This window comes from Tyto alba, unplaced genomic scaffold, assembly GCF_018691265.1.
Source record: "Tyto alba isolate M040663 unplaced genomic scaffold, T.alba_DEE_v4.0 Super-Scaffold_2, whole genome shotgun sequence".
Classification (NCBI taxonomy): Eukaryota; Metazoa; Chordata; class Aves; order Strigiformes; family Tytonidae; genus Tyto; species Tyto alba.
Window position 1 is genome coordinate 55,518,275 of NW_024881282.1, and position 15,237 is coordinate 55,533,511.

A 15,237-nucleotide genomic window follows, 5' to 3' on the forward strand; every position below is an offset into this window, starting at 1 on the left:
TACTCTTCCAAAATTCTAGCGTGTACTGTCATATCCTGGCTTTGACTAATCAACACACTGTTTAAATGTCTATCTAACTTTATGCACAAACATGGTTACTGAAGTGGTGATTAATCCCTTATACTATTTAGAAGGGATTTTATTTTATTAGTGTGTGTCCATTTCTGTTTAAAATGTGGGGAAGTATATTTAAATACATTTTGTGATAATGGGCATCCCAGATCATGCTTTAGGTAGTCATATTGAAAAGTAAAATTCAATTAAATGAAGCAAACATGCAAAATAGATTGTACATTTGTCCCATCTGGCAGTGTGGAAGTAACAGTGATAGTTTACGCTCTGTGGCAGTAACTTAATGAGGAAAGCTGAGAAGGGCCTTCTTCAAAGATAGCAGTTTTTTTCGTAATCCTTGTTTGCAAGGTTAGTTGGAAGAGGGGTAGGTATGAGAAATCTGCCTCTGTCATCTCACAGTAGATTGGGAATGGAAGCTGTGTGTAAAATCCAGGAGAATGCTGTCTCAGTTCGCATTTCGAAAGCTACAGTCACAAGAAAGAGGTTTAGATGCAACTCCTGAAAATGAAAGCTTACATTCAGTAGGAGTGGATGCTTTTCCCTTCTACGCTTGCCAGAGAAAGTGGTATTGTGTGTTTATAAAGCTAGCATGCTAAACTGAAGCCTGGCTCCCAATATTAAGAAAATGTTGGTCAAATATTTTACATCCTTGTCATCTCTTCAGCTACCACTTTATTATGGGAAGGATTAAGATTTGGATGCTGCCTGGAAGAGTTTGTTTTGAAGAAGGATTGAAAGAAAGGGTAGAGGAATGCCAGACTGGGCTTCAGGCATAAGGCTATTTGGAAAAAGTCCCAAAAATGAGAGTGGTGGTAAACCATGTGTGACTTAGTCTGAAGTTTCAAGCAAAAAGCTAGAGCGAAGAAACTTACTGGAATTAGTTCTTGCACTCATTGACATTTGGTGTGGAGACTAAGAGGAAGTAAATGAAAGAATTTGAAAAGGAACCTGTCTTAGTCAGGCTTGCAGACATGGAAACGAGATTTTTATGGCAGCAATTTAGGCTGAATGATGGGAAAGGGCAGAAGTATGTAGAAACCCAGAAGTTGTTGTAGCAAAAAAATTAAGTAGTGAAAGCCTAGACGAATGCTTTTGCAATGAGAATGGAAAAGAATGCAAGTTTTATGAGCTATTTGCAGTGGAAAAAACTGTCATGATCTTCTGATCGACAGTGTTAAAGAAAGAGATGAATTAAAAAGGATAATAATGGATCAGAAAAATAGAGAACACTGTTCCTGTGTGACAAAATGGAAGAATGCTAGGTAATTTTACCAAGGAGGAGGTGCCAAGTTGTAGAACACACAGTATGTAAAATGAGGGAAGTCAGAACGAAGTTAAGAGGTCAGGCCTAAGTGTTGGGGTTATGTCTTAGAGAACTGGTAGATGGTTATTGCAATAGAGCACTGAAATGTAATGACTCGGTGCCTTGAGTAAAATAGTAGTGGTTAGGAGACCATCCCCCACCTTGAATTAGCAGTTAAGATTAGGAGTAGATCTAGAAGGGTGTGCATTCTGAAGTGCCTAGACTTCGGTCTGCACCATCTAAAAGGGAGGGTTGACAGTGTAACAGTAAAGGATAGATGTTCTTACTTCATCAGATTAGAAGGATGATTTATAATATTGGAGGGTACTATGCTGGCTTTAATCTAGGTCACACTTAAGATTGTCCAAGATTTTAGAATTAACTAACAGTAAGAGAGTGCACTGAGTCTGCAATGGGTTATTATTCCTGTTGTCAACTCATGCTGAAATAGCTACGCCTGCATTGCTTTTATTTACTGTTGGTAGAATATAGTGTTGGATTTACACTTTCACTTGTCTCTCACGTGAAGTAACTTATGATGATTTTATTAAAGGCCAGAAAGTGGAATGGGAAACAGACTCCAGGGTATCAAGAAGAGAGTTTGGAAGAAAAGTTTAATTAATTACATATTGATGCTGTGACCAGAACCAGGAGAGAATTGCTATAGAAGTATCATGTGTTGGGAAGTTTGGATTTGCCTCTGTCTTTTTGATGATGAAAAACATCTCTTGATCCCAGAGTTGTTTCATTCTGCATCTTTCTCTTCCCCTTTTCCCAATTTATGCTTGGTTTGGGAATCAAAAAAACTTTGGTCTCAAGTTTCAGAGAGGGTATCGGTAGCCTACAGAGTTCTGAGTTTCCATTTTCTACTTTATGCCTGTATACCACAAAAAGCACAGAAAGTAAGAGCAGGAACTTGCTGACATCTGGCTTGAAAGAGCAATGACAGGCATGAGTCATGGAATGGAGGAGACCTTCAAAAGAAAGAGCAACTGCTTACTGCAAGGAACGTGAGAAGCCTGTGTGTGAAGGAGGCATCAGACTTGCAGACCTACCAGTAGGACTGGAAGTGAGCCAGAAACCTGTCTCTATTTCTGGCATCTTGGCCTTGGAGTGAAACAGTTTCACTTGAAAGGCAACTGTATCTAACAGTTGCAAAGATTCAAAAATGGTGGATGTTCTTAATTCAGTATAGTTAGGTGTCTAATGGTGAGAAGAACATGTAGTCCCATTCATATCAGGATTTTTTTGTAAGGGTAGGATTCAGCTTGAAACTGTAATTATAATATCTTAAATGATGTAATTGTTCATTACAGCTTAGTAGTCAAATGAGTAGAAATCAAAAGAAAAAAAAATACATTTTCTTTTCTCTTTCTTGTAGGAATTACCGAGACTATTCCTTCTGATACATGCTTCTTAAAGTTGTCTAGCCTTATCCTAAAAGTGACAATGTGTCTTCCAGCATTTTCTGAGGAATTTTGACAGTCTTGATATTTCATCTTTAAAATAAATTATTTTTTTTTATTTTTCCTTAAATTTTCTTCCACTCAGTGTCTTGACATCACTGTTTCTTACAAGAACTCCAAAAGTCCCAAGGAGTTTGGAAGGGCAGGAAGGGGAGTGCAAGAAACAATAGATGATATGCCAGGAGTTGTATGATACCAGTGGGTGAGTGGAGGGAAGAACAGATGGAGCAAGCACAAAGATCTGAAAAAATGTGAAAAAGGAGGCTGTGAGCTGTAGAGGCACGTAGTAGAGACCACCTGGTATGTGCTCAGGTGTGGATAGTCACATCTGCTGTGCCTGTGCTCTGATATGGTTGCCTTCAAGCCAGCTCTAATATTGAAGACGTGTGAACACAGGATGGTCGAACTAAACAGCTATGAACCCCAGTGCCTTTGCTTCATCAGTGCTTAGAAAGATATATCTAGCCCTAGCAGAGTGCTTTTTCCTCTTTATGTATTGTGATGGTTTGAGCCCAGAGAGCAACTGAGTACCACACGGCCGCTTGCTCACTCCTTCCCCCCATCAGGAATGGGAAGGGAAAAATAAAACGAAAAGCTCAGGATTTGAGACAAGGACAGGGAGAGATGATTTACCCATTATGGTCACAGGCAAAAGATAGGCTCATTAGAGGAAGAAAAACCCCATCAGTTTAAATGAAATACCACCACTTAACAATCAGAGCAGGAAAGTGAGAAGTATAACCTTACCTTAAAACCACTTTCCCCCCTCCCTTCTCCCTGGGTTCATCTTTGCTCCCAATTTCTTGACCTCTTCCCCTCACAGTAGTGCAGTGGGCAGGGAAACGGGGGTGTGGTCAGTTTATCATCCGTTGTTTCTGCTGCTCCTTCCTCAGGGGGAGAACTCCTCGCACGCTTCCTCTGCTCTAGCATGGGGCACCTCTCAGGGGAGACGGTCCTCCACAGACTTTCTCTGATATGAGTCTGTCCCACGGGCTGCAGCTCTTCCTGAATTGTTCTAGCATGGGTCCCTGGCACGGATCACAGTCTTTCCAGTGATGGACTGCTGCAGCATGGGCTTCCCTCAGGGTCATGACCTTCTCTGGGTGCAGCCCTCTGCTCTGGTGTGGGGTCTTCCACAGGCTGCAGGTGGGCATCTGCTCCACTGTGGACCTCCATGGGCTGCAGGGGAGTCTCTGCTCCAGTGAACATCCCCCCCTCTCTTCCACTGACCTCGGAGTTTGCGTAGGTGTCTGCCTCACAACTCCTCCTCACAACCCCTCCTCCTCTCAGGTTCTGGTTCTTAAATATATTAATATCACAGAGGCGCAGCCACCATCTCAGATTGGCTCGGCTGGGGCCAGAGGTGGGCCAGACTTGGAGCTGTGGGAGCTTTGAGAAGCTTCTCACAGGGACCACGGCTGTAGCCCCCTGACACACACACACAAACCCAGCACATATACCCTCTTAATCTTTAGCAAGAGACCCTACTATGATTTCATTTGCCTGTTTGTGAGGCAAATTCATTATATCCTGCCTCTTAGGGCTTAGCTGAGATACTGTGTTAGTCCAGAATCACACAGATATTAAAACAGTTATTTTACATCTAGCAGCTTTGTAGAACGGCCTGCACAGACACAGCTCTCTAAAATTGTCTTTCTAGACAACTTGTTTTTTACCAGGTTGCTCTACATCCAGACTCCTACACATGCTCCTTGTCAGGATAAGACTAAGAGGTTCTAAAAACACAGCAGATCAAGATCTACCTGCAAGAAAGGGTTATGCTGGAGAAGAAAGTGCACGAGTACTTTTTTGTGGTGAGATTTTGAATAGAAACAAAAGATAGGACTTCAGGTCTTAATCTGCTTCTGTGTTAGGGTTTCCATGTTATAGACTCAGAGTAATGAAGCTTGCATAGATATTTCTTTTAGGTAGAAAACATTACATATTGACAGTCTTTATCAAGAGATATTTCGTCATACTATCTCAGATCTTTAAGAATTGGAGTTTTTTTCAGCACATAAGAACCATTATGTCTAAATGGTGTTAACTAGATCCTTAACAAAATGGATACAGAAGTTGCTCTCCTGCTTTATATTTCCCCAGAGGCAAGGAAAGTACAAGTCAATATGTCAGATATGTTGTAGCTGTTGTTTGTATAGAATGAATCTTGAGATAATGATTGATAGGGCTGTTATAGATGTTTTGGCCTAGTGGTGTGGTTAAAGTCATGAATACTGAGAGGGAAAGCTAAGGTGTCTCATAGCCGTAATAAAAAACTGATATTCCGTCTTAAGCTGGTATTCACAGAGGTTTATGTAAAAATAATTAAATCAGTCTGCTTGTACTCTTGGGTTGTGTTTTGGGTTTTTTTTGGTGTGTGGTTTTTTTTTTTTTTTTTTTTTTTTTGTTGTTTTTTTTTGCTTCAAGTCAGGGTGTAGGCACTCAGATTGTAAAAGGCATGTTCAAATTATGCAGTTATTTCTCGTGGGTTTATATGTGTTCCTCAGTGCTTCTGCTTTAGTGGTATCAGGAGAAGTTGTAAGGAAGCTGCAGCTTGTTGCTGTTCCTTGCACATGAAGAAATTGTGATCAAATTGCTGCAGGTCCACTTCTATGAGAACCTGATGCACTGGTTCTCGTGTTGCAGGGGATCTCTTGCTCTGATCTCCACTTGGGGGTCTGTGTAACCAAGGTGGTGTGTGCAGCTCTTTTTGTCTGAGCATAGTAATAACAGCACTCTTCTGGAAAGTTGTTTCGTTTGTGGTCTTTTTGTTTGTTTGTTTTGGTTTTGCTTTTTTTTTTGCGGTGAACAAACTTGCATGTCATTGTGCTGACACAGGGGATACTATTTGATTCTGCCTTGACAATTAGATAGGCTTACATTTTCAAACATGTCCTTCTTGACTGATTTTGACAGTGATTTGGCAGTTATGAGGAAGCTAATACATTGTTTTTATTTGTTTTCATTTAGTGATGATTGTGAAGAAAAATCAAATTAGAATTGAAGTTTCTCATTTCACTAAAGCTGGGCTTTAATGTAGAATTATTTGGGTATGTTCAGTGCTGGGTAATCTCCTTCCAGATGTGAATTATGGAACTTTTTTTTTTTTTTGAAGAGAAAACTGGACTAGGAGGTTGGAGCAATAAGGAGTGAACCATTCACTACATATTTTGCATTTGAGTAACTTCTATAAATATGAGGAAGCACGAAGGTGCAGTGAGGGCTGGTTTGATTTTCATTGTGAGATGGACTAGGACTTGGATGCGTAGCTCTGTTTCAGTGAACAAAAGAAGTTGCTCTCTCCCACAAAATGACCTTACTGTCCCCAAAAAAGAAAAATGTTCCTTGAAAGAAACAACATGGGGTTTTTGTTTGTTTGTTTTTGTTGTAACTTGGTCTGTGTCAGGTAATTTACCAGTTAGTTTAAGTGCTAATCTGAAGGCTGTATAAGAGTTTTATTCGGTTCCATTAGGTCCAACTAAACTTTGTAATACAGGGGCTATTATCCTGCCAGTTGTGAGGAATTTCTGTTTTATGGAGCAATGCTGACACAAAGACAGCACTGTGCAAGCTGTCTCTATAACTGAACACTTTCACACTGCAATTTAGGAGGCGTGCAGTTCAGGAAATTGCTGGCTTCTGCTGGAGCACACTTTTACTGCAAGGAAAATTTTATTCGTCACTCAAGTAATTGGCAGTTTTAATACCTTGTTAGTAATTACCTTATAAACAAACTAATGCATAAAGGCAAGGCTCTATGACCTGTTATCTAACTCACAGTCTTATTTGGCCAGTGGAATTGACACATGGTGGTGGTGTTTGTTGTTGTTTTTTATTAAAGTAATTTGTTTCCATTTATTATAAATACTTTCAGCTAAGAGTTAAAAAAATACAGTGTACCTCTACCAGACAGCCTGAGGAATGAAACACGATACAAGCACAGTGTTGGAGGGGCTGCAAGATCACTTACCCATTCCCACATCTGGTCAGAAGGCCCATTAATCTAAATTCTGGTTCAGTTTTTGAGTCAGGACTTTTTTGTCTTGAGCAGTAATCCCCCCCACACCCATTGGATATGTGAGGGTTGTCCATGCTATCTTAAATATGTGGCGTACTATTTGATCCAGAGCAAGTATTTCCAATAAGGCAAACACCTTCCAGAGTCAACATTCTTGTTGGTAGTTTTACTTAAATTGCCTTTGCCTGTAATCTCTAGGAGCTGGGGAGAGCTCCTAAGTTTTGATCATTCATCATACTAGGTACAGAATGTACCACAGCTACAACTAACTTGAACTTCCCAAGGTAACAAGGATCATTTTGGGTTACGTTCATTCAATTGGTTGTGATCTGTTTTCCCCTCTGCACTATTAGCCCCAAACGAATAACCCTATTAATGTTGCTGAAGTGTGTGTATGATTCTGTACATTATACAACTGGGATGGAAAAACTGGTAGGTTTCTGGGTATGAACATGAAATATGATCGCTGGAAAAAGTATATTTCATTGGAAGTGAAAGAAAGGGTGTTCCTTATAGTAAAGTAGGGTACCCATGTCTTTAAGGAGTTGCAGAGTTTCTGCTGTGGAATTGGATCCAATGCTTAGCTGAAGTTTGACCAGATATGAGGTCCAGAACCTCTGTAATGAGTTTGAATAAGCAGAAATTTTAATATTTAGTAACTCACTAGAAAAACGTATAAGATGAAATGCTAGGTCTAATTGCAAAATCACAGAATGTCTTTCTGAAGGGGCACACTGTCATCCGTCTTTTCTAATCTAGCTCTGTTTTTCTGGAAATTTAGTCCGATTTTCATGCTGTAGGAGTTTTCAAAAAACCAAAACACTATGTCTAGCTACTATGATGTTATTTTGGTTAAAATAGAAAACAACTCTAATCCCGTTTCATTACAGTTCTGTGACATACTGTTCAATGCAAATACCAGATATTTCTACTGTTCAGAAATAGATGATCATAGAGTTTTACATCTTGTTTTAAAAGCCATGAATTACATTATTTGGGTTATGCAATTTTTAAAAAAGTGTTTGCTGGGAATATGTTTTAAGAAATGTTGATCAACATGTTTATTTAGGGCATTCCAATTTGTGATTTGGGATGGCTATAAATTAATGTTATTTCTAGAGAACATACTTTATTGGTTTTCTTTGACCAAGTTGGGGAATTAAGAACTAACTTACATCAGAATCATGTGTAGTTAACAAACGTTTACTTTGGAAGTGACAGTCTTTTGACTACTGTCCTTAAATTTCAGGACCAGTAACAAAATTGCCATCATCTTGTCTGAACATCTGAAGCCGTTTCAGAGTCTAGAATCTTTGGACTTGAGCAACAACAACATCTCAGAGCTAAAAGTATCATCATTTCCATCATTGCCACTCAAGTATCTGTAAGTAAAACTAAGTATTACTTTTTTAAATTTCAGGTTACTTTCAAAAAACTTGTTGGAAAACTTAGATTTGTAGCTGTTTGTTCAGGTACTAAATCTTCCTTCAATTAGATACACATTAAATACTTACTTTTTTCTGCTTTGACCTGTGGAGTTTAAGGTGAGCTAACTTGAATACCTGAGATGTTGCAGTGAGATGTTTTAGTTCATAAAAAGAGAATGTTGTTATCTTGAGATGAAACAAATAGATGTGTCTCGAGAGAGAAATAATTATGTAACATGGCTGGGCTAGTCTTGAGTTACATGGAGTCTGGTGGACTTTTTTGAATCTACCTTAATCCTCATTCATTAATACTGCAATGACAGAGCTATGCCGAATGAGAAAAAAATAATGGGGTTGCAACATGCTGTCTTCTGCCAACAGAACACTCCTGCAGAGCAGAGCAAAACGTTGATGATGAAATACTATTTGACCATAGACTTACCTGTCAAGAACTCTAATTAATCTGTTAAATGAAATTCCATTTATCAAGGAGTGGGCAGCACAGGAGCTTTGTGTTTTACTACTTGGTATTAAGAATTTATTAAATAACTGTAAATTTAACATTCTAGACATTGTTTCAACAGGTACATTAACAGTAACCGAATAACCTCCATGGAGTCTGGTACCTTTGACAATTTGTCTACCACACTTCAAGTATTGAAACTGAACAGGAACAAAATTTCAGCAATCCCTCAAAAGATGTTTAAACTCTCCCATCTGCAGCACCTGTAAGTGCAGCCTACAATTGACTAATTGTTTTCAGGTTTTCCAAAGGACTGGCAATGCTTGAACTTTAGCCTTTAATTTAACCAGAGGCAGGGTGAGACAGACACAGAAAACATATTACTACAACCCTTACTAACTGCAGCTTTGTACTGAACAAAACTACTCTTATATGTTGCTGAGATGTGAATAGTCTTTGTGCTTAAAATCATGTTTGCCTATTAAAAGAAAAAAAAAAAAAGGCTACAGAAGGGGTAATAGTGGTATTCCTGTAAGAAAGCACTGGAAAAATTGAAATAAAATTATATAGTTCACTATAGCAGTCTTATTTATTTTGTGCTTTCACAGTGAAATGAAGGGAATTAATTTGCTTTCAGAAAGTATGACAATAAGCAACATGCTTGAGTAAATAGACCTCCATCAGCTTCACTGATACAATGCTGTTTATAAATGTTTTACTGAATAAATAATAAAGTTATTTAATATGGAAAAGGCTGGGAAAAAATACATATTTTTTTAAAACTTTGCGGGAATTTTACAAGAGGATGGGATAGGACTGCACTTTGTCAAATCGTGAATAATTATTTTCAATATTATATAGTCAAGAGTTAAAAATTATGAACTCTCTTAGGTTAACCTTGAAAGCAAAAGGTCATAAGAACAGTGAAATGTTAGGATGCTTGAAACATCTGGAAACAGTGACTGTATCTTTTCTGTATACAAATGCAGGAAGAGTTTGACTCAAGCCTCAGTAGAAGAGTTCAAGAGCAGTCCTGCAAAGCTCAGAATTTGTTAATCATCTTAGTAGACTTTCTGATACTCAGATTCAACCAAAATTTTGAAAGCTAGTGATATTCTTGCCTAAAAATGTTCTACTCGTTTACAATTTAATCGGTAGGCTGACCTAGTTAAGTTAGGTAGCTAAGCTGCAATGAAGGCCAAAAATTTGTGTTATCACCTGAAAGAAGTATTCAGAAGAAGAATGGAGAAGAACTGAAAGCTCTTCTTACTGAACATTCTTCACTGTTTATGCATATTTAAACACAGGAGGAGGAGAAGGGGTCTCTGTCAGGTATCAGTTATCAGGTAGGGTTTGTATCAGGCTGCCAGAGAGAAAAGCTGGATTCTTAAAAGACTGAGACTCTGAAAAATGATTGTGGTGTAACTATGGAGAGAGAATTATTTAGGCCTTTACTTCCCATGGGGAAGTAAATTTTGGAAGGAGAGGATTCTTCTTGGTTTGGTAGGACGCAGGTTGATAGATCTAAGACCTTTTGAAGGGTCAGATGATCACTAATTGTTGTGTGAGGGCCTTTTCTTAGTACTGTCTAATCCTGTCTCTTTATATTATATATCAGTTGCTAGTAAATAAATTTAGCAAATCATGCCTAGTTTAAAATTTGCTGTTATAAAGACAGTTAATATTGTTCTTTGTGCCTGTGTGAGGCTAGACTTCTCTTTTCACATAGCCCAGAAGGTTGGAAATCTGCTTAGGGTTGGTGCAGGCTTTGGAGTTAAAAAGGACCAAAGCCATGAAAGTGTTGGGGAGAGCAGGAAAACAGAAAATACTGGGTACTACTGCCACTGCAGCTTGCCCTTCAGTTAGCTATGCCTTATTAACTCACTTCCAGGATACGCATAGGTCCCAGTTTTTGACCTACAGGGGGTGTGTGTAGTGGCAGAAGGGTGAGTGCCAAGACTGCTTCAGAAAGAGGGAGGGAAGTGGTTGTGAAGAATGAGGGAGAAATGTGTAATGAATGCTTTGCGACAGACTGGCAGAGAGGGATCACCCAGGATATTTAATTTTGCCTAGTTATCACAAATAAAAATTTTAGCTTTTTCTTTCTGACTGATTACTGATTGCAATTGCAAGCTAACCTTAACAGCTTTACTGCTGGATAAACAGTGGGAACTTCCTTTCAGTTTTGAATTTTTGAACAGGATTAACCATGACGTTCTGGGTCTACAGGGATTCTTTAAATCTGGAAATCAAGGAAGTACCAAGTACTTACCCTCAGTATCAGAAAGGCAGAACCATATTAGCATGGTTAAACATAATGTATTACAGTAAAATGTTTGATTTTTATTACATCTTTTATGTGCAAGAAAAGCATTTAAATAAGGTTTGTTTCCAGAGAGGGAAGAAATGTTGTTGGCATGCAGGTAGACTTACTCTGCTGTAACTGTAAATTTTATTGATGCAGGGAGCTGAATCGCAACAAAATTAAAAAAATAGATGGGCTTACTTTCCAAGGACTTCCAGCTTTGAAATCATTAAAACTGCAGAGAAATGGGGTTACTAGGCTCATGGATGGTGCTTTCTGGGGATTGACCAACATGGAAGTCTTGTAAGTATAAATTATTTGCTGATAGATCCTGCTGATAACATATGAAGTAGAACTGCACAAAATGAATAGAATTGCCTGATAAAATTTAAAGATGTTTTTGAGTTAAATTGTTCTAGTGTGGTTTGAAAAGCATCAAGCAGTCTTTGGTCAATGTGTAGGACAGTACATTCTGAATGCATGCATATGACTCTAAATATAAATAGAGGCTGCAGCTATCTAGCCAGTATCATGAAGTCAGATGTGGACTTGTGGCAAAGCACGCACGCCGCTGAGTTTATGAACCTTATGTCTTTTATCTGTTTGTATGTGTTTGTAGGCAGCTGGACCATAACAACTTAACAGAGGTAACCAAAGGCTGGCTTTATGGCTTGCTGATGCTGCAGCAACTCCATCTCAGCCAAAATGCCATCAGTAGGATCAGTCCTGATGCCTGGGAATTTTGCCAAAAACTCAGTGAGCTGTGAGTAGCTTTTATTCTATTCCAGTTTTGAAAGTCGGGTACATGCCAAAGCATGAGCTTCTTACCACTGATCTGTGAATTTTTCATAACAAAGTTTCCAAGGTGACAACAACTTTTTTGTATGGGAGACAGTTATATTTTGTTGAAAGAAGTTGAAGCCAACCGTGACTGCTTCATTTCACTGTGGCAGTTGTACTAAAGCTGTAACACAGTCATTTTCAAATGAAAGAAATCCATTCTGCAGTAATTTGTGAATTGTTGGAAACGATACGCAAGCTGTGTGATCAAAAATGTGTAGTAGTTGGAAGGGAATAGTTGTAAGGCAAAAAACTTTCTCCCCCCCTGCAAATTCACCTGGGTTGAACTGAGTAATAAGCACTGCAGCATAAACATTAAAATATATTTTTTTTTCCTTGAATTTGCAGAGATCTGACGTTCAATCACTTAGTAAGGTTAGATGATTCAAGCTTCGTTGGTTTAAGCGTGCTGGTTGGACTGTACATTGGAAACAACAAAGTAAATTATATTGCTGATTGTGCCTTCCGGGGACTTTCCAGTCTACAAACTCTGTAAGTTGATAGACTCAATTTTTAAGGTCAAAAATCTTGAGAAAAACCCTCAGTGTTTATAGATTTCTTTTTTTTTTTTTCCTATGAAATATACAAGAACCTTTTGTTAACTTTCCCAGATCAGCATGTGTTTTTCTTATAGTAGGATTTTTTTCAGAATAGTTGGGAGAGGGAGGACTTTCTCTTTCGTTAAGGCTGTGCACAGTGGATGGTGGTAATTATGACACGAACTTTCAGTAGCATTACAACTGGAAAGGCATGTCTCCATTTCAAGGCAGCAAGCAGCACTTCTACTCACAGCTTTAGGGATCTGGATCATAGTTATTTCTTAACTGAATCAGCATTGTCCCTCATGGTAGAAATAAGAAGACAAAACTCAAAACTGTGTATTACTATGGATGCTGGTGCTTGTCACGACTGGGCAATTGCTTTAAGCATTTGAGCATTTTTTGAAAAGGAAGGGGAAGGAGGAAGTAACTAATCTAAATATATTCAGCTTCATTAAAATCTTCTAATTGCGTGCCATTGACTCATCTGTTAGCCAGATGAGTTAAATGGTTGCCTTTCCCTTTAGGGTTTGGAAAGGGTACTAACACTTCAGTTTCAGGGGTTTGCTCACATACTCACACTTTGGGCATCTAGCAAACATGCAATTCAGAGGGCTGTATGCTGTGTTTTTTAAGTATACAGAGAGATACAGATCATAAAGAGAGGAAGTCAGAGATGTGCGAGGTGTCTAGGAATTAAGTGTTAGACTTTTCCTCTTAGATTTTGTTTTTTTTTTCTCCTCGAGCCCTACCCTGTTGATTCTTTGCTGACACACCATTCTTTTCACAGATCCATAAGCTCTTTATACTTCACATATAATTAAGCTAGTGTTGTGGATGTTGTAGGATGTAAAAATGAGTCACTTATATTAATATATCTCTTTGTGTTAATATTACGAACTTTCAAAGGCATGAGTGTATTTTGTTTTGAAGGGGCAACTGTTGATCCCGTCCCTTCCTATGACGCTCCTTCTCTTATGATAGTCCTGTGAACTGAATATCCTTGTAGGGGAATGTGGGTTTGTTCTCTAATGATTCTTAAAATTGTTAGGTTTGTGATCTTTTCAATTATCAGTGGAAAAAGGAACTAATAGTGTTCAACGTCTCTCAGTAAATATTGAAATAACTAATCAGGAAAAACTTATCTTAAAAAACAAACAAACAATCAAAACCCCAAACAAAGAAAAACAACCTACCAGAAAGCTATTTTAGAAATTGTTTTAAATAATACGTGCGCTTGAAGAAGTATGTACCCTGTTCTTTTTAATAGCTCTTTTGGTTTGAATTTCCCTCCCCCCTTAAACAGGGACCTGAAAAACAATGAAATATCATGGACTATTGAAGATATGAATGGTGCCTTCTCTGGCCTAGATAAACTTAGTAAGCTGTGAGTATTTCTACAATATTTGTATCTCATCATCTCTTAAAAAAATTAGCTTAGATTACATATGTTTCAAGGGACAAGTCCAACATCTAATTATGTTATGTTTTCCACAGCTGAGATTTTTTTTTTTCTCCCTTACCATTTTGTTCTCTACAAAAATACTCCTTTTCTATAAAAGAAATTCCAGATTTTTCAAGTCAAACTACTCTGAAATATTTTAAAAATTACTACTATTTATGCAAACGTTTCTCAAAGAATGAGAGTATCGCATAACAGGAAGTGCATTATATGACAAAGGCATAGTGACAGGAATAGTCTTTGATAAAGTAATGCAGCATCCAATGGAAGTGGCTTCATTGCATTGAAATGTTGAAATACACATGTATGGAATAAAAAGCTGCTTATGTTAATACATCTAGAATAATCCATATCACTGAACTGCACGCATTAAACATCTTCTAAAAGCATTCTAAAAATCTCGATGTTTATTCAAGGGGAATGAATGAGTATCTTCTAGAGGTGAGACATTTCACTGCTTTGGGGAAGTTTTAATGGTGAATATCAGTCACAGTTTAGAAATAAATGCCAGAATTGCAGTTGTTCAGCTCAAAAAAAGCTTCCATTTTATTGTATTTTTTTTTTTTTGCATCATGTACTTACATTTTTCAGGATACTCCAAGGAAACAGGATTAGATCCATTACAAAGAAAGCATTTTCTGGTTTGGATGCACTTGAACACCTGTAAGTAGTCAAAATTCACATTTAACCCAACATTGGAAAAAATTAATTTTAATACTAATTGAAATAAACATAGGACTAACAAGCTTTACTTACAATTTTGAATGAAATACACTTACCCTGGTTGTTACTGTGATCTTGAGAATATTCTTTTATTTTGAAGTTATGCTGAATATGAATTTTTGAATTAATACAAAAAGTATTACGTATTAAGCATTCCATAAAACTCCTTAATCCTGTCTCTTTGGTTTTTGAGCTAGGTGATCCTTTGTATATCACTAAGGTAGCAAACTATTCCTTGAGTCTTACATTCAGTTATATATATATATATATATATATAAAATACACGTAGCATATATATCCAGTTAATAAATTAGTCTTTCTTCCTCTAATGTTATTTTTTCTTTTTTTTTCCTAGAGATCTAAGTAACAATGCAATTATGTCAGTTCAAGGAAATGCATTTTCACAAATGAAGAAACTCAAAGAATTGTAAGTTTCTATCTAAAGACATCACCTCTATTAAATATATATATATCTCCATTACAAATGTAAATAAGAGCCTTGTAAGATGTTGCCTGATTCAGTGATAAGCTTCCACTGTCATCTCTCTGAAGTTACGTAAAAAGAGTATGTCTGTTTTGGTTTTTTTATTTTTTGTGATGACTGTGTTTAAGTGAGATA

The 15,237-nt window shown here is 37.6% G+C and overlaps 1 protein-coding gene across 1 annotated transcript in view; it reads left to right on the top strand.

The window, feature by feature from the left end:
* The window catches only part of LRIG3 (leucine rich repeats and immunoglobulin like domains 3), a 44,168-nt gene that overhangs the window by 14,763 nt on the left and 14,168 nt on the right, over positions 1-15,237 (top strand). Inside the window, exons 4-11 of the mRNA XM_042793354.1 lie at positions 8,109-8,243; positions 8,871-9,014; positions 11,214-11,357; positions 11,674-11,817; positions 12,243-12,386; positions 13,740-13,820; positions 14,487-14,558; positions 14,974-15,045. Of these exons, the coding sequence (XP_042649288.1) occupies positions 8,109-8,243; positions 8,871-9,014; positions 11,214-11,357; positions 11,674-11,817; positions 12,243-12,386; positions 13,740-13,820; positions 14,487-14,558; positions 14,974-15,045 (936 nt within the window). The remainder of the gene's footprint in view (positions 1-8,108; positions 8,244-8,870; positions 9,015-11,213; positions 11,358-11,673; positions 11,818-12,242; positions 12,387-13,739; positions 13,821-14,486; positions 14,559-14,973; positions 15,046-15,237) is intronic.